At 37.9% G+C, this 19,994-nt stretch overlaps 3 protein-coding genes across 4 annotated transcripts; 2 read left to right on the plus strand and 1 right to left on the minus strand.

The window, feature by feature from the left end:
• Positions 1-48: 48 nt before the first annotated feature.
• Positions 49-2,189, plus strand: ndufaf1 (NADH:ubiquinone oxidoreductase complex assembly factor 1). Of its 2 annotated transcripts, none has more exons than XM_015969205.3 (5): positions 49-250; positions 658-1,184; positions 1,268-1,453; positions 1,517-1,591; positions 1,738-2,189. In XM_015969205.3, the coding sequence occupies exons 2-5, from the start codon at positions 675-677 to the stop codon at positions 1,876-1,878; spliced, it is 912 nt and encodes a 303-aa protein (XP_015824691.3). In that variant the 5' UTR covers positions 49-250; positions 658-674; the 3' UTR covers positions 1,879-2,189. The 2 variants fall into 2 exon arrangements, with proteins under 2 accessions (XP_015824691.3, XP_015824692.3); XM_015969206.3 differs by having other exon boundaries at positions 92-250; positions 661-1,184.
• Positions 2,190-2,198: 9 nt separating this feature from the next.
• On the minus strand, positions 2,199-5,128 carry nusap1 (nucleolar and spindle associated protein 1). The gene is made up of 11 exons (XM_015969199.3): positions 4,941-5,128; positions 4,783-4,845; positions 4,538-4,696; positions 4,303-4,447; positions 4,128-4,220; positions 3,913-4,025; positions 3,617-3,789; positions 3,365-3,528; positions 2,764-2,874; positions 2,587-2,692; positions 2,199-2,508 (listed from the first exon to the last, which is right to left on the minus strand). Exons 1-11 carry the CDS (start codon positions 5,013-5,015, stop codon positions 2,421-2,423), a joined length of 1,290 nt encoding a protein of 429 aa, XP_015824685.1. The 5' UTR covers positions 5,016-5,128; the 3' UTR covers positions 2,199-2,420.
• A 67-nt stretch (positions 5,129-5,195) lies between these two features.
• Positions 5,196-8,890, plus strand: oip5 (opa interacting protein 5). Its single transcript, XM_054742192.2, has 6 exons — positions 5,196-5,628; positions 5,797-5,863; positions 7,716-7,838; positions 8,028-8,109; positions 8,352-8,420; positions 8,557-8,890. Exons 1-6 carry the CDS (start codon positions 5,373-5,375, stop codon positions 8,725-8,727), a joined length of 768 nt encoding a protein of 255 aa, XP_054598167.2. The 5' UTR covers positions 5,196-5,372; the 3' UTR covers positions 8,728-8,890.
• The last annotated feature ends 11,104 nt before the right edge of the window (positions 8,891-19,994 follow it).

Genomic DNA, 19,994 nt, shown 5'->3' on the forward strand with positions numbered 1-19,994 from the left:
GTCCGCCTCGAATTTTTGCACCTTTTTAACCATAATGGTTGACTGTAGGTTGAACGCAGCTCAGGAGTTTCCGCTCAGCTTCATGCTTGGACCACAAACAACCTTGGATCTGTGAATACGAGGAAAAGAGCAGATTTCAGGTCGTCAGAGTTTCATAACAGTGTTGTATTATTGTTTTAAGGCGATAATATTAAACTGTATAAAGTTTACGACCCTCTTACGTACCCGGCGAAAAACAACGTTGACAAACGTAAGTATGAACGAATTATTTGCTGTACAAAAAAATTCTGTCAGGAACATCTGGAGCAAAATTTATGTATTTTTCTAAAATTTAGATTGCAATTATAACAACTGTTAGAAACAAATGTAAACATTTTATTTGAAAGTTAAACAGAAATGTCCATTATTTTCAAGCTATGCTTTGGAATAAATTCAGATATAAGCAGGGTAAATATGTAATTTAAAAAATACATACACGTGATTATATCAGATAATCTTATGCAAATGTAACTTATGTTCTGCCACATAAAACACATTTTCTTTGAAAGAGCTCATTAAAACACTAAGATTGCTGTATTTACATCTTGCTAGTCATATTCTATTGTCACCTGTATAACTCAATATTAATGGAACCATTTCCTGTGTGATCCATCCCAGTAGTCACCAGGTTGAAGATGTCTCTCCCAAAAGTTTCCCATCTCCCGCCGTTGAGGTTGCTGAGCTCTATCCATAACCCACATCTGCTCCTTTGCTCCATCGCTCCTCCATCTGTTCCCAGAAGAACTTTGAGCCAGAGTGGATATCGGCGGCCTGGCAAAACGAGAGATGACAGGCTCCCGTGGCAGAAGATCGACTTTGACTTTTGGAAGGGTGTGGAGGGTATAAAGAAGCACTTCAAACTGCTGAAACAAGAGCTCACTGACCCTTTGATTGGTCCAGAGGGCAAACCAATCCTGGAGCACATGAAGGAGCAAAACCGGGTGGTATGGGAATTCAGAGGCCCCGAGAGCCTGGCGGGGTGGACGGTTTCTTGCGATAAAGAGATTGGAGGTCAAAGTGAAGTTTACCTAAAGCTTGGAAGGAACGACACGTGTTTTCTGTATGGGACCCTCAATTCTGCTCCTCCGAAAGATGGAGAAACGCGCTACAGCGGATACTGCACCATGCGCTCAAAGCAGCCTCTGGTCAGCGCTCGCCGTAGATTTTTCTGCCATTGATGAATACCTCTGGACTTTTAAATTCACTCTAAACTTTTTGTCTCTTCTAGGCATCCTTTGACAGAAAAAAGCACTTTGACTGGTCCAGTTTTAACACCCTGCACCTGCGGATCCGTGGTGACGGCCGCCCGTGGATGATTAATATCGCAACTGAAAATTATTTCTCTCATCAAAAAGACGACCTTTACACCTACTTCCTGTTCACCAGAGGAGGACCTTACTGGCAAGATGTAAAGGTGAGCTGATGCACTTTTAAGCCCTAGACTGATTAACTCACTAACACTTTTTATTTTTGGCAGATACCCTTCTCCAAGTTCTTCATCACACATCGAGGGAGGATACACGACCAACAGCATCCTCTGTGGCTGGACAAGGTATCATAAAATCACAACAAAATACCAAAGACAAGAAAATAACGGACACACACGAGAACTGTACTTCATGTACCATGACCTGCAGCTGGCATATTGAATATAATTGTCTTTCTGAGATTTATTTAGACTTTGGCTTATATTTTCAGATTAATACCATCGGGTTCACCCTGGGAGACAAAGCAGACGGCCCTTTTCAGCTTGAGATTGATTTTATTGGCGTCTGCAAAGATTACGCTCACACAGAGGACTTCGCTTACGAGATGTACAAGAGGAACCCAACAGCTTAGGGGCCACCACAACGCAGCGTTTAAACCGTTAAGCAGCCAATTAAATACAGATGTGTGGAAATTCCTCGTCTTCACTTTTTTTTTTTTTTGCATTTCTGGTCAATTTTAAAACACAAATCGGTTAAGGGGATCAAACGGTTGTTGCTGTTGATCTTTTACAAGTTAAACAGACACTCTTGCTGCTTCTTAATTTTCCCGTTTAGTTTAAATGACTTCTCTCAGTAAAACAGCAAAGTGATTTCCATGTGAGAGTTTTTTGTTGTTTTATTGTAAAAGCAATAATAAAAGCATTCAAGAGACATTTTATTAAAGCACAACAAATCTTTTAGGTCACCATTTTAATCCAAATATTCATCTCAAAATGGAAAACAATAAGTAAAAGTTTTTACTACAAAAGGATAAAAATGATTATTATAAACAAACAAATCTACAAGCTGAGTAAAGCAGACTGAATCCATGTTCTTACAACTGGCTCAGGAGAGCACGGATGTCTAAATTATTTACATGAGAACAGGAAGCTTGAGAAAAATGCAAAAGCGTTTCTATTCCATGACCAGGCCTCTCCTCGCTCCGAGCAGTTTTGTTTTCTTCTGCTTCCGGTCCTCTGCTAGTATTGCCCTCCGGTCGTCCCTGTAAACACGACACGGATCAGCCTCAGGAGGCGCTTTACAGGCAGATTGTTGTGATGAGAATTTCTCTCAGGCTCACCTGGACTGCACCTTGTGTTGTTTGTAACTTTCCTGACGCGAATTGGAGATCAGAGATTTGTTTGCAGATGCATTTTCTTTAGCATCTCCAAATGGCTTCAGTTTGCCTGCAAAAAAGGAAGGAAGCATCAGTGTCTCAGAACAACACAACTTACGGTCTTTGAGGACAGTTCCGCACCTTTGTGGGGTTTGTAGTTGAGCGGACGCGACAGACTGGCCTTCAGATCAAAGGTCGGCTTCTTTTGTGTTCCGGGTGTGGTTGAGACGTCACCAGTAAAAACAAACAGTTCTTTAATGGAGACAAACCAGATTGGTTAGATTTATTTTGCATGTTCGCACTAGAGGCTGACAGATATATAAAATTTTTTCTATATCGGCCGAAATTATTTTTAAAAGCCAATAAAAACATTTTTTAAAATCAGGCACCTGTGTGGCCTACCGCCGCTACTACTAGACTGAAGAGAGAACCCGAACGACCCCCAACACACTGCTTTAAAAAAAATAAAAATGTTTTGAGTTTGTTTAATATTTGAAGTTCAATAAATATTAAGAGATTTATTGACTTATTTAATTTATATTGCACACAGTGAGCGTTAGGTTGTCTTTCACAAGCAATATGCTGCCAAATCACATATATAAACCTTAATAATCGGTTTTAGATATCAGCCATCGGCATCAAAATTCTTTGTAAATCTATCGGCCTAAAAAAAAAAACATGTCGGTAAGGCCTCTAGTTAACACATCAAATTTAAATTATCCCAAATGGTGGCGATGAGTACCTGAAGTTTTTTGGGGAGACAAAGTAGACGTAATGACAACATGTGGCTTCTTTGCTTTGGTGGTCTGGCTTTGAGGGGTGCTGGAAGGTCTCTGGAGCGACATGCGTGCCGGGGTCTTCACCAAAGACCTCTTAAACTCGTTGTCACATGTAGCTTCTGAGAATCTGAACAAGTTGGTAGAGCGTCACATGAAACACACTTATCTGTGTTTGCTATAACAATGACTGTAGCAATGATCGACAGAAGACGCACCGAACATTGATCCTACGCGTAGAAATAACAGACGGTCTGAATGGAAGGTCGTCTTTCCCAGCACGTTTGTTTTGAAGAGCTTTACTGACTGGCAGCAAAGTGTGTCTGGGCTTTTCTGCAGCTGGTCTCTTATTGAGCTGGGCTGGGCTGAACATGGAGGCACGAGTCGTGTTCTGTCAAACACAAACCCACACATAAGCTCTGAAACGTGTCCAGCTTTGACTTCAGATTAGGATGGAAAACAATGTAGAAAGACCAACTTAAACATTTGTTCTGATGTTAGGAAGACTTAATACCTTCAGATCTTTGGCTGAAGATCTGGTGGTCTCCATCTGCTTTGTTTTGCGCTGAACATAGGTGTCAATGGACTCCATTTTGTTGAACTGCGCCTCATGGATTTTCTTAAAATCTAATTTAGAGATAAAATTGACAAACAGTAAAACAAATTCAAGGATTAAATATGCTGACCGTGTTTACGCAAGTCTGGAGAAAGGAAATAAAGCAAACTCACTAGGTGTGGTGGGCTTCAACAGAGTCTTGTTCATCTGCTGGGAGCCTCTGTAGCGGGGAATTTTGCCAGGTTTCACCACTTTTGGTACTTTTCCTGAACAAATATGATTTTATGAGTCAAACTGCTTCTCAAAGCAAAAATAAATCTAGTCGCAGGTTTGAAGAAGCTCTCAAACCTGTTGATTGAGCCGTTTTCTCCTCTTTAGTATCAGGGTGCTGCTGGTCAGTCTCAGTAGTTTGAGGTTCTCCATGACAGGACAGCTTTCTTTTCTTGCTACCCTGTGAAGTGGGGGTGCTGCAGACACTTGGCTTGTCACCACCCTGAAAAGACAAACAGTCTTACACCTGGTAGGGTTACAGACGGTTACGTGCTGTTAAACACAACCAGTGGCCTTTTTAATGACGTCAGACCTCTGCAGCACTGGGAGTCTTAGCACCACACACACTGGAAGTGTCAGAAAGCCTTCTCTTGGAGCGGTTTCCTTTACCCCGACGTGTGTTTACAAAGACAGGGACAGCGCTGTCTTCTGCTACACTTTTGTGTTCAGGGACACCAACACTGCATCGACCCTGGGGCAGAAACACAACGATACGCAGACATTCAATTTACATTAAAACAATACTTTTAAAATAATACTGCAGCAGCAGTTACCTACCTGCACGTCTGCGTTCTTCTCTTCGTGGTAATGCTCTTTTATAGCTTTCAGGAGTTTATCAGCCTGCGTATGAGTAAATAAAACGTGATTGATTTAGCCGATGTTAGCTAACAGTCCTCTACCGTTACGCTAAAGACACGTAAAAGTAACTTCCTTACCTTCCCGTTTGCTTTCAGCCCAAGCTCCTTCGCAAGACTTCGCAAATCCGCATATTTCATGGAGTCCAAATCCATGTTACTACGGTGGTTTACTATGCTTTATAAAATCACGATGTCTCCGTTTTCTTTCTTCTTCTGCTTCTCATTCGCGCCCCGACGGTTAAAACTCCTTCCTATTCAAAACAAGACCGTGAGAGCGATTTGATTGGCTCTTATTTTTAACCAGATGTGCCCCATAGCCAATCAAAACCAAGATGGTCAAACGCCTCTACTTAAATCTATCCTTTTTTTTTGTTAAACTGGTGATTAATAGTTATTATTTTAGCATATTGTTAAAAGTTTAAAATTACAGCTTTGTTGTGTTAATGTTTCTCATTTTCTTGCGTATATGTGTCTTGGTGTTGTGTCTAAACCCACACCGCGGTGGCAGTAATGTGCCAAGCTAACTTCAGCGCGCGGAAATTAGAAGAACAAAACTTAAAATCGTCCGTTGGTGGTTCTGGTTCTCTGGGTGACATGGAATTTGACGACAGCGTCTTAAATAAACGACTCAACAATATGGTCATTACCACGGATGCAGATGACAGACAAGCGCTGACTTTTCACTGTCAGCAGTGCAACACTGTCCTGGGAGACTCCTTTAGCGTCTGTGGAGAAGTAGAACGTCTGGACTCCATCATGTGTCTAAGTAAGGGTTACCTCATTGATGTTATTGTGGTAAACATATTATATGTACCTTAAATTTCCTCTTAAAATGTTTTTGTTTTACTTGTTGAAATAGTTTCTGGTTTGTTCTTTTATAATAGGCTTCACTACTGTTACATCCCATAATAATCAGTATTTTTGGTCCCTTCAGAAGTAACCAGTGATGTGATTGTTGGTGATGCAGAAGAGCCCGGGCATAAAGGAGAGCTGGATAACAGGTGAGTTAGCTTTAGGTGTACAGATTAATGTTCTATGGGGTGCCAAACTGTCGCAATGTAACAGCAGTACTTGGATTATGTCGACTGTCATAAAAGGGAGCAACTGAGAGTTAATTTTAAAAAGTCATGTCATTCATACATTTTTAAAAGGCTTAGTTTTCAGCTAACAAGCTAAATATTTAAAATGAGGTAAACATTTATTTTACAAATTTTTCATTTGGAAACTAAATATTTAGATCAGACATAAGTATTTATTTTCTAAGTAAATGTTTAATTTACTAAAATTATATTTAGCACCAAGCTAAGTATTTAGGTCATACTTAAATATGTATTTCTCAAAATAAATATTTAGGTCAGGTATTTTAAATAATTTACTAACTAAATATTTAGCTCCAAACTAAATATTTAATTTACTAACTAAATATTAAGCTAAAAAATAGATATTTAGGTCAGACATATACAAAAAAGGATTGGCGCCCCTGAAAAGTTAAAGAAAAAAGAAGGTGAAAGTGAATTTCACTTTTTTTTTCAGAAGTTAAAAAGTCAGAATTATGAGAATAAAGAAAACGAATGAATGATGAATGAAAAATAAACAAAATGTTTATCCTACTAAATATTTAGTTTTTAAAATAATTTAAAACAGTTAGCTTTTTAACTACATATTTAGTTGAGAAATGGGACATTTATGAAATGTATGAATGACATGGTGGAAAATATGACTTGGAAAAATCAACTCCCAGATAAAACAAACAAGTTTTAAGAAAAAAAAAGAAAGATAGATATGAAATATATACACAAATAAATCCTTACTGAATGCAGTGACCTACAAACAACAGTAGTAATGTTTTTCAAGTTACATTGGATTTATCGCACCAGTTCAAGAGTTTGTTTCTTCTATTTATTGTCCCGACAGCTGTGGGGAAGAAGCTGACCCTCAGTCAGCTGGTTTTCGCTCTTGTGGCTTTGTAGCACCTGCTGAATTAAAAAGCTGTAGTGACTGGGGTGGGAGGGGCCTTTGATGATGTTTTGGGCCCTGCTGATGTAGAGTTTATTGTTAATTTATGTTTTCTGTTCCACACCAACAGGTAATATTTACCAGAAGTTGGTCTCAAATCAGAGTTTCACACCCCGAACATTCCCAGGTGGAACACCATATGAAATCTATGCAGGATCTGTTTTCCAAAGCGGTTTGGGATGCATACCTTTAAAAGAATTATAATGACTACTGTATGAAAAATGTTTAAAGTTAGTTTTTCATTTTTATCTGATAATTTACAACAAGCAGATAAAAGCAAAACCAGGTTCTGTAAAATCGATGAGTAGAAAAGGTCTGCTGTATTCTGAGGTTTGCTGAATTGAGACGATTCTAGGTTGAACCTGTGAGGCAAAAATACAGTATCTCCAATTAACTTATTAAAAATATGCCAATAAAAATAATCTTTATAATTTTTATACATAAAGATGTGAACTGAATCAAAAAAGCAAATGTTGAAAGGAATACCCTGTTGATCATTTTATTATCAATCATAAATAAAATCAATGCACATTATTTAGGTTTAAGTTGCATTTTACTATTAAATTCTGCCTCTGTTACCTGTTATTTTTTATGTACACGGTGTTTTTCTTTCGTTTTTTTTTTTTTACTTGATCTCTGTAAACTCCATCCAGTTTTTCCGTTCATCCGGAGTCGGGTCCTGGGGGCAGCAGCATAAACCAAGAGGCCCAGAATTCCCTCTCCCCAGTCACCTGGGCCAGCTCCTCCGGGGGGGATCCTAAGGCGTTCCAACCTGTGTTTTTTTTTATAGTGAATGCATTTAACTGATATTCAGTGAAGTTCTGATCTGCCTTTCAGCATCTACAGTTCCCTAACATGCAGAACATGCCAGCGCTCTGTAGGCAGAATTGTTCACGCTGCTCCTTCACATCTGGCATCAGTTCGTAACATCTTTCTCCTCAGCAAAGAAAACATCAGCTGGTGAGTTTCTGCTGAGCACACGGATATGTTGACCTCTCGTGTCTGCTGCTGTCTAGAGAAGCTGGAATAAACAAGGTGTTGTCCAGTCGGGTTTTAGACCTCAGACACGGTCTACTGATGATGGTCTAGCTCATGCTTGTGATTCTGATGTGTAGTCCTGCTCCTGTAAAACTCTTGTTTTCTCTGCAGCTACATCCTCAACAGCAGCTCAATGGTGAAAGCTTCCACACTCTCATTTCATCTGAAGCCACTTAAAGAAAAAATGGATGAGGTGAGAGCAAAACTAGAACAGTTTGATGTTTTGGATTAAAGAAATTAGAATAAATGTTTTTTAGCTCCTTTGTAACATATTATAATAATTTTAAATGTCAACCTACAGGTGGCGATAGTGTCATAAGTCAGCCTTTAATCAAAAAAGCCTTTAAGACAAATATATGATGATCGCAACGACTCAAAAGTAAACAGTGGAAGAAAAAAATTGTGCAGGGATGATGCTGTTTATTCTGTCTGCAGATGAGAAGGCAGTTTGATGAGAAGCTGAATCAGATGTCCCACATCAGGAGCCGAGTAGCTAACAGGAGTGTAAGCAGTGAGATAAGCGCGTAGTGCGTTCTGTCGTATTATACTCCGATTGTTTCTAAGGTGGCTAATGTTTCCCAGGCGTGCTGATCATGTTTACTAGTTTAGCTGAAGTGAGACGTTCCCGTGTGTCTGACAGAAACGAGGCCCTCTGGTGTTATCGGCACTGTCCTGGAAGGGTTCAAGCTCCATTCAACAACTTTTAAACATTCATCTGTTTGGAAAGTTTAACTCCAAACCTCTAAGATCATTAAAAATAAAACGTGTTATATTTTGTTTAGCCGTAATTTTTGGGTTCAGAATAAAATAATCTTTCTTTATGCTGAAAGCTGAGTTTTTCTATGTTTAAAGTTGAAAAGCTGTAAGAACTTGTTCTTGTTTGTATTTCAATATTTTCATAGAAATAAATGTTTCTTGTATTGTTGTAAGCAGCACCATTTTAATGTGTTCCATTAATAAATGATAAAATATCATTTAATTCCCCAGGAGTCTGTAATGAAATATGTAAGAAAGTAGTTTTTGTCTCTAGACATTCTACTGGAAGGTTTATATATCCTTCAGGAAGAGCCAGAGAGAGATGTGTTTCCCCTCAGGGTATGCTACCTTCACTGCCTGGACTTGGATAGAGGAAAGGTGATTTTATATTTTTATAGCCAATATGTGGTGGAAATTTCTAGTAAAATGGGATAGGAACTCCATCCATTTTCATCCGCTTATCTGGAGTCGGGTCGCGGGGGCAGTAGCCTAAGTCGAGAGGCCCAGACTTCCCTCTCCCCAGCCACTTGGGCCAGCTCCTCTAGGGGAATCCCAAGGCGTTCCCTGGCCAGATGAGAGACATCGTCCCTCCACCGTGTCCTGGGTCTACCTTTAGGTCTCCTCCCGGTTGGACAAGCTGAAAACCTCACCAGGGAGGCATCCAGGAGACATCCTGACCATATGCCCGAGCCACCTCAACTGGCTCCTCTCGATGTGGAGGAGCAGCGAATCTACTCTGAGCTTCTCACCTTATCTCTAATAGAGAGCCCAGCCACTCTTTGGAGAAAACTCTTTTCGGCCGCTTGTATCCGCAATCTCGTTCTTTCGGTCACTACCCAAAGCTCATGACCATAGGTGAGGGTAGGAACGTAGATCGACCGGTAAATCGAGAGCTTTGCCTTCTGACTCGGCTCTCTCTTCACCACGACAGACCGGTACAACGCCCGCATCACTGCAGATGCAGCACCAATCCGCCTATCGATCTCACGCTCCAGTTTTCCCTCACTCGTGAACAAGACCCCGAGATACTTTTTTTTTCCAAGTTTATTTTCATTTATTCACAAATAAAAACAAAACATGTTTGCAAAAGCAATAAATGAAAAAGGAACAGAAAGAAGCAAAACTTATGTTATCTGTTCCCCTTAACCAAAATAAATACAAATTCAAAGTTATTTTAGTAAAAAAAAAATGTCTGACCTGGTTTACTGTTTTAACTTTGGCAAAACATGGAGAGAAAACAATTTTGCTCACAAAAAATGTTTTTTTTTTCTTATACTGATGACAGGAGAAAACAATCAATTCGGACTTATTAATCAGTCCCTTACAGATTAATAGCTACAGTTCGTTTGAACATCTTATTCTTAGTTTTCCTAATCCAGATTGCAAAACTGTAAAACCACTCTTGTTTGTAGTTTTATATCGTCCACCAGGCCCTTATTCTGAGTTTTTGGATCAGATCTCTGATTTTTTATCTGATTTGGTGCTAAATACTGATAAGGTCATTGTAGTGGGGGATTTCAACATTCATGTGGACATCGAAAATGATAGCCTCAATGTAGCCTTTAGCAATATCTTAGACTCAATTGGTTTTACTCAAAGAATACATAGCTCCACCCACTCCTGCCATCATACATTGGACCTTGTTCTGACTTATGGCATTGAGTGTGAGGAAATAACAATCTTTCCACATAATCCAGTCCTCTCGGACCACTTTCTGATAACCTTTGAGTTTTTTATAACTGAGTTCTCGAGACATGAAAGTAAATTTAATTATAGTCGGTCTCTATCTGACAACGCTGTTGCGTCTTTTAAATCAACTGTTCCATCTTTACTGTCCTCAGCATCTCAGAGGCATGTAGCAGAGGGCAATATTTTCAGTTCTAGCCCCTCACAAATTGATGCCTTAGTTCATCATGTGAATTCCTCTTTACGTGTGGCATTAGATGATGTTGCCCCTTTAAAAAAGAAGGTAATTAGGGACAGGAATTTGGCTCCCTGGTTTAACTCTCATCTACGAGCCTTAAAACAAAACTCTAGGAAATTGGAGAGAACATGGCGCTCTACGCACCATGAGGAGGCCTACCTATCCTGGAAAAATAGTCTTGTGCTTTATAAGAAATAAGCTTCGACAAACTAGAACTGCTTATTTTTCAGCATTAATTGAGGAGAATAAGCATAATCCTAAATTTCTTTTCAGTACAGTTGCTAAACTTACACAGAATCGTAGCTCTGAGCCATCTATTCCCTTAGCCCTCAGCAGCAATGACTTTATGGGATTTTTTACAAGTAAAATTAATTCTATTAGAAACAAAATCTTTAGCATCCTCCCTAATGCGATTTCTTCTTCCTCAGTAAGTGAGGCAGCTTCAGAGGTGACTCTAGAACCTCATCTGTGCTTGAACCGTTTTGATCCAGTTGAGCTTTCAGAGTTATCAAAAATATTAGCTTCATCTAAACCTTCAACTTGCATTTTGGATCCAATCCCAACCAAATTATTTAAAGATGCATTTCCTTTGGTTACTGCCCCCATTCCAGATATAATCAATCTATCCTTAGTAAATGGGTATGTACCACAAGATTTTAAGATTGCTGTAATCAAACCTTCACTTAAAAAGCCTTCTCTGGATCCAGATGACCCAATGAATTATAGACCAATCTCTAACCTTCCATTTTTATCCAAAGTCCTGGAGAAAATAGTGGCCATCCAAGTGTGTCAGCATTTAAACACTAATGCTCTGTTTGAGGAATTTCAGTCTGGTTTTAGAGAGGATCACAGCACTGAAACTGCATTAGTGAGAGTTACAAATGATATTCTTATGGCCTCAGATAAGAATCTTGTGTCTGTTCTAGTCTTGTTAGATCTCAGTGCTGCCTTTGACACAGTTGATCACAATGTTCTTTTAGAAAGACTTGAACATGTTGTAGGGATCAAAGGAACAGCGTTAGGCTGGTTTAAATCCTACCTGTCTGACAGATTTCATTTTGTAAATGTACATGACAAATCTTCTTCATACTCCAGGGTTACTTGCGGAGTACCACAGGGTTCAGTGCTTGGGCCAATTCTTTTTACTATATATATGCTCCCAATTGGTAAAATCATTAGACAGCATGGGATAAACTTCCACTGTTATGCTGACGATACTCAGTTATATTTATCCATTAACCCTGATGAACCTAATCGGTTGGGTAGATTACAGGCTTGTCTTGAGGACATAAAAAATTGGATGACTCTTAACTTCTTGCTTCTAAATCAAGACAAGACGGAAGTTCTCATCTTTGGACCAGAAATCCAGAAAAGGAAATTGCTTAGCCAATCGCCTGACCTTAATGGCATTACATTAATCTCCGAGAACAAAGCAAGGAACCTTGGTGTTATCTTTGACCAGGACATGTCATTCAAATCCCAGGTTTCACAAGTTTGTCGGATTTCCTTTTTCCACCTTCGGAATATTGCTAAGATTAGAAGCATACTTTCCAGGAGTGATGCTGAAAAACTAGTTCATGCATTTATTACATCAAGACTGGATTACTGTAATTCATTACTCTCAGGAAGTCCACAGAATGTAGTTAAAAGTCTTCAGCTTGTCCAAAATGCTGCAGCTAGAGTTCTGATGAGAATTAAAAAGAGAGATCATATCTCTCCTGTCTTAGCTTCCCTACATTAGCTACCTGTTAAATTCAGAATAGATTTTAAGATCCTTCTTCTCACATATAAAGCTCTTAATAATCAAGGTCCATCATCCATCAGTAATCTGATTGTTCCATATGTTCCTAACCGAGCACTTCGCTCTCAGACTGCAGGTCTACTGGTGGTTCCAAGAATATCTAAACTTAGGATGGGAGGCAGATCTTTTAGTTATCAGGCTCCTCTCCTGTGGAACCAGCTCCCAGCTTTAGTCCGTGAGGCAGACACTTTGTCTACTTTTAAGAATAGGCTTAAAACATTTTTATTTGATAGGGCTTATAGTTAAAATCTGATGTTAGCCTAAATCTGGACAAGTTGGGGATTACAGGGAGGTGGAGTGTACAGTCGGTAAAGACGGCTCTCCCTTGCCCTGCCTCCAACATGCCGACATCTAAATAGGATAGGTTATCCAGAGTTAACTCTGTAGTTATGCTGCTATATGCTTAGACTGCTGGAGGACACACTGACCACTTTTCACACTCTGCTACTTTATTCTACAGTCTGCTCTTTAACTGTACTATTTTGTGCAATTTCAGCTGTTAACTTTATTTTCTCTGTAAGTGTTTTTCTCCCCAGAAGAAGCTACAATGACGTTCTGCTCAGCTGTGGTGGCCTCATGGAGGGGGCCATCGACTAGCACACTGCTGCTAACCACTAATACATTCTCTCTCTCCTGATAATAACTTTTTGTTTTCATTGACTTTTGATGTGCTAATACTAGTTTATCCGTTTAATTATCCACTAGGATAAATACAATAAAGTTTATCTTTCACCAAATACAATATTTACTAAGACATCACAATATAACTATAGACACATTACTTATCTGTGTGTGTGTGTGTGTGCGTGCGTGCGTGCCTGCCTGCCTGCCTGCCTGCCTGCCTGCTCTGTCTTCTCGATCCCCAGTGAGCCGTGGAGGATGGCTGCTTATACTGAGCCAGGATTCTCTGGAGGTTTCTTCCTGTTAAAAGGGAGTTTTCCTCTCCACTGTCGCTGCATGCTTGCTTAGTATGAGGATTGCTGTACAGTATAGTCACTGACACTAGTCAGTGACTTGATGCAATTTGCTGGGTTCCTTATATAGGAAACATTATTTCTGATTGGCTTAATGAACTGTGAATTGGAATGTTTATTATGTGAAGTGCCTTGAGACGACTCTTGTCGTGATTTGGCGCTATATAAATAAACTTGAATTGAATTGAATTGAAAACAAAACACACACAAAGAATAGCTAAAATGAAAAAAAGTAGAACATACAATTCTATTAAATTCCAAAATACTTTATTAATCCCTGAGGGAAATTGATTAAACAATACAATGTGTTTCCCCTTCATTCTCTACTTCATAAATACATCTATCTCATAGCATCATAAGCATTTCATTTTTGATATGTTTATTAAAGGTATATATTGTTTTGGTATTCTTGATTTCGGTACTTAATTTATTCCACATTTTGACTCCATATATTGATACACAATGTTTCTTTATATTTATCCTATGTTTTGGTATCATATATATTTTATTGCCTTTCAAATCATAACTATTTCTTTCCATAAATCTTATAATAAAATTTGTTGGAAGGTGCTTTTTGTCGACTATACATAAATTTCAAAATACTCTAACAATCTACTAGGTCATAAAATTTTAATGTTTTTAATTTGATAAATAATTGGTTGGATGGATCTCTGTAATTGCTTCTTGTTATAATTCTTATTGCTTTTTTTGGTAGGATGAAAACTGAATGTGTATATGTTTTATGTTATTCCCCAAATTTCGGTATGAGCAATGAATTGCATAATAAATATAGGGATTTGTCATCTAGTGACCCTTTCGCTCTGTGTAATATTGCGATTGATTTAGCTATTTCAGATTTGATATTGTTTATATGTAGTTTCCAAAATAAATCATCAATGAAGACTCCCAAAAATTTTACTTCCTTTAAATGCAGATTTCGTCTAATTTTATTAATGTTTTTACATTCAACTTTCTATTACTGAATATCATAAAACATGATTTATCTGTGTTCAATGAAAGCTTATTCCTATCAAACCATAATTTGATTTTTTCCAACTCTATCACTTGTATCATTTAATCAATATCGTCTCCTGAATAATAAAAAGTTGTATCATCAGCAATCAAGATAAACTTTAACATATTAGATGTACAGACAATATCATTTATATAAAAGTTTAGGGCCTAGTACTGACCCTTGTGGTATTCCACAAGTAATATTTTACAGATTGGATTTGATGCTTATTTGAACATACTGTATCCTGTCAAGTAAATAACTATCCATTTTAGGGCTGTTCCTGTTATGCCATATTTACGTTTTTTTTTTGGAAGAATGTCATGATCTACTGTATCAAATGCTTTTTTTAGGTCAATGAAGATACTTATTAAATGCTTTTTTTTTCGTCACTGGCTTCCGATATTTCTTCTGTTAATTCCATTAGTGGCATTGAAGTTGAGCGATTTGGGCTAAACCCATACTGACTGTCATTTAAAATATCCTCTTTGTTCAGGAATGTGTCCAATCTGGTAATATATAATTTTTCTAATATTTTTGAGAATTGTGACAGAAGGGATATAGGACTTAAAACTCCTCCACTTGGGTCAGGACCTCATCCCTGACCTGGAGAAGGCATTCTACCCTTTTCCGAATCAAGACCATGGATAGGAACTCTTAAAAGACATATGTGAGATGGTTTATTTTTTTTAAAAGGGGATTAAGACCATCACTGACGAGGCATATTTATAATATTCAACACAAAGAGCTTTGAAAACCAGTGGTACCGGATCCTATGTGGTCCCAGAAAAGTGGGGGAAAATTGTTGTTTGCAATTTAATGAGCTTCATGACTTGGTGGGGATCTCTGGAACTGATAATGGTTCAGATTTTCATTTTCAAACAGAAGTTTTAGGCCTTACAAACCAGAGCCTTTCAGATACAACCATGGGGTGTACCACAAGGCTCTGTTCTGGGTCCACTTCTGTAAAACTGAGAAAGAAAAAGATCTTTTCTATAGCGCTCTAGTTAAAAATCACAAGGTGCTTCACAAGAACAAAAAATTGAAAATACAAAAAGATAATATGGTTAAAATGAGGAAAAGAAAAAAACCAATAGTAAAAACAAAATCAATTGTGAATAAAAATAGTAAGAAAAGGGAAAGAGAAAATGAATAGGAAAAAAGGAAATCAAAGGATCCTGGGAAAGGCGGAGTTGGTAGGAGAAGCAGAACAAGGAGAGAGTGGTGATGAAAGTCAGCTAAATAAAAATAAACATTTACACACCTTCCAATTGGCACCATGCTGCATTTTATTGCTGAATTTCTGATACTCGATTTTTTTCTTTAATAATTACAAAACCAGATAAGAGGCTCACACATAATAATCATGCCCATTTCCTCCCTCTGGAGTGCATAGTTCCTACACAGTCCACCATTTCTGTGGAAAAAGTTGTCGTTTTATTAGTCTCACTTTAGCTTTGTTGCTACTTTTCACAAGGGAACAACGACTGTTGCGTTTCTCAGCTGCACTGAAGCAGACACGGCTGTTCTTATGACTAGCAGCTACATCAGCGCAGCTGCTGAACAAACACCTCCATATCCTAATTACACTCATTCACATTACAAAGTTGGATTATTGCATGCAATACATTTCATACATTTTCTGCTAATTCATGCATATTTTTTAAACCCACATGTCACCTGGACATCTACTTGCTTAAAAAGTCTGATTATAAATGACCAGAAATGGCATTACATGGTTTCTAGAACACAGCATTGAAGACATGATGGCAACAATGACGGTGCAAGTCAATACATAGAAAGTGCTTTTCACGCCAGGGTTGTTCTGAGAGTTCTTCTCGGCCACAGGGTTACTTGAAAGGCTGCTGTTATTTATTTGGAGCTTTAGAAATGCTACTGATATTCGATACTTAAGCCTTTTTAGAGTTCCGGTTAGTTGAGAGGAAGTATTTAAAGCTAAAGATGGCTAAAAATAAAACAATAAAAAACAATGAAAAGGGGCTTTCCGTTTCAACTATATTCCGCTACACATTATTATAGGTTATTGCTTCTAAAACTATATCCAAATACAATTGTATGGATTAAAATAGAACACTCTGAATCCAAAAACAATGAGGTCAATATGTACATTATATTTTAATTATAGGCCTACAACACAACAGATCCCATCCAATCAGATTCACGCTCTAGAAATTTGAGCTGTTGTGTTCATTTTCTTTTAAGCAGCTATCAGAAAGCTCATAGCTATTGTTCTTAAGTATAACATATACGTTTAAAACAGTACAACCTAATTTTATACCCTGATTTTGTCACTGCCTGGCCTAAACATGCTGTGAAATGATCACTCGCTAGATTTAGCTGTATCTAAAAGGGTACAGAACTTCAATCTAGCGTTCGTTTCTTTTCTAAAAAGGATACAAACTCCCAGCTTAGCCTAGGAAAACCAAACATCTTTGATGAAGCAAGCATCACTACTGGTCATGCACGGCTACGATAATGTTGGCACCACATTCCTGCTAAATAAGCTAACGCACATGAGTCTATACATATCTTAATGGAAGACATTGGTGATTTTGTTGCTTTCAAACAACTTGTCACTTGTTTATACAATATACAGTTTGGTCAACAACATGACAGTTAAGATCAGATATTGCACAGATCCCGGTAGTGATCTTTTTGAACATTACATGACTTATGGCACAAAGGAAAATAGGCCAATTGTTTAGAAACACAAATTAATTCATTACAAAACTGAGTCAAAATGAAGGAAAACTGGAACACAATAGGAGTGAAGACACAAAAAGTCCCATTTTAGTCATGGAAATACTAATTTTGTCTTTTTTGTTGCAACTTTTAGAACTGACCAATGAAATCATAGTGAGTCTGAGACAAATGAATGAAAAAAAAAACTATGATGCACAAGAAGCTAGTTGAGTTATAAAGAAAAGCTGAACTGAAAAGTGTCATTATGCATATTTTCTATTAACCCGCCATTTTTCTATCCGATATTGATTCCAAAATCACTTTGGGACAGTTTAGATGACGACTGTGGTGCTCAACAACCCTTATGCTACTTGTTCGTATCGCTCCCATTTTCCCTTCTATTGGACTTGCTGAGGCAATGAGGTAGTGGGGCGAAAAACAACCCAAAACAACGAATCCATGTTAAATCACAGTCCTTGATCTTTGCTACAGTATGTTGTGTCTTTACAGAAAATGGGAGAATTAAAAAAAAATCAAACTTCTTTTATTTTAATTGCATTTAGTGCAAAGATTTTTTTCTTGCTATTTTTGGGAAGTACAAGCAGCCACATGCAGGAATCTCATCCAGCTATCACCCCAGAGAATTCAGGGCAAGTTTAGCCATGCAGAATCTCCCAACTCATCAGCTACAGAACTGGAGCTACAGGAGTGTGTGTGGAACACATCCAGACTATGCATCTTAGTGGTAGACACCACTAGCCTGGCAAGCCAGACTAATAAATATATTATTTAACTTTGCAAAGCAAGAGTTTGGTCTAGTTCACTAGCCATAGACAACCCAGTAGCTTGGCAGCTGTCCTCACTGATAATTAGGCTGCAGAAACAGGCCAGCAGAGGAAGGGGGTGCCGTGGAGATGAGATAGCCAGCATCCCAGAAAACAGCAGAAATGAAAAGCCACAAATGAGATCATCTGGAGAACATCGGTCTTCTGTTTGCAGGTGTTGGAGGAGGTGGACTTATGTTGGTGCTGCAGTTTCAGCAATGATGGGCGCCACATGTCCTGGTCTGAGCCTGTCTGGAAAGATTGTTCAGTGTTATTTATCATCAGTACCGTTTGTGCCACAACAAATGATGTGATGTCAGTACAATCCAAATAACTCTACACACAATACAATGCCCAGGTGGCACTGGCTAGACTGCAGAATATAACTTTCAGAACACCTTTGAGATATGAGGAGCTGAGCTTACTGTGAGAGGGTCTGAAGTGATACGGAGACGTTTCCTCGGGGCTGCAGCTGCTCGCAGCGGAAAACAAAAGCCGGGGGATCTTCCTCTCATCCTCTGCGGTGACACAAACCTTTGATCTGCTCAAGCCGGAAAACTCCTCTGCCTTTTATTTCAGGAAAAGCGTCGACGAAGACTCATCCAGAAGGGATTCAGCCAAAAGTTAGGGAGCCCCTTCTCTCCCCCCGGTGGACACCGAGGAGGAGAGAAGGTCCTCTTGTCCTCTTCTCTGTGGACGATCCGCTCTACGCCATTTTTAGCTAATGCTACCATGAGCTAACGGGTAACGAGCGCTGATTGGAGCGAAGACCTGACAATCACACTTTAACCCCGCCCGGAAATACACTCATTTGGTTTTTCTAGTTATATATTATAGTAATGTATTATAGTTTCTAGTTATATATATAACTAGAAACTATAATACATAACTATAATATATATATAACTATAATATATATATATATATATATTATAGTTATATATATATATATATTATAGTTATATATATATATAACTATAATATATATATATTATAGTTATGTATTATAGTTTCTAGTTATATATATAACTAGAAACTATAATACATAACTATAATATATATATATAACTATAATATATATATATATATATATTATAGTAATGTATTATAGTTTCTAGTTATATATATAACTAGAAACTATAATACATAACTATAATATATATATATATTATAGTTATATATATATATATATATAAATAAAACTAGAAACTATAATACATAACTATAATATATATATATATATATATATATATATATATATATATATATATATATATATATGAAAGGAAATGTCCCAATAAATGACACAGAATGCATAGAACGTATTTTAATCAATTCAAATTCAAGAATCTCTAATATCTAAACCACACATGAATCATACCGGTAGCATGGTCACATTATTATGATTACGAGCAATGATTTAACAAACTCACATTAAAAATAAAAATGGATCAGACTACTCTCTGGGTTATGTACAAACAGGCCAGGTATATTACATATTCTTAAAGCATTTGACACTTCAGCATATTGAGTTAGAAGGGAAATAATTTATAGGACATATGCTGAGCAGCGGATAAATTAAGCTTATTTTTCACAATTAGATTTACGAAAGAAACAGAAATATATATTTTTATCTACAAACTTAAAGGTCCAACTAACACTAATTTCTAAGGCTTCATCAAGTCTTAATAAATGGAATAAAACTTGTAAGTGTGGTAGCTAAATCCTGGTTCTTAGGATGATGCGCCCACTAAACCGTACACAAATAAGACATTAACAGAGGCCCTGGTTTTTCAAAAGGCTTAGCTCTTTAAACAAACTAACAGTTGTTCTGAATAAACCAGATGAATCTGTATGACAGAAAGACTATGGGTCATGGCACTTCAGAGAGTGGGTCCTGCTCTCCCGCATGGGACTGAATTACAACTGGTCTGACTTGTTTTGCCACAATTTAGAGAAGCTTTCTGGCTCTCCAGAAGAGGAATAATACATTTTAACACTTTGAACTAAGGGGGAGAAAATGCAGTGGAGTTTGAGTGGATAAGGATGAGCAAGCTTGGATTAAACCTACTCTAGGCTCTACA

Source organism: Nothobranchius furzeri, chromosome 18 (genome assembly GCF_043380555.1).
Source record: "Nothobranchius furzeri strain GRZ-AD chromosome 18, NfurGRZ-RIMD1, whole genome shotgun sequence".
Classification (NCBI taxonomy): Eukaryota; Metazoa; Chordata; class Actinopteri; order Cyprinodontiformes; family Nothobranchiidae; genus Nothobranchius; species Nothobranchius furzeri.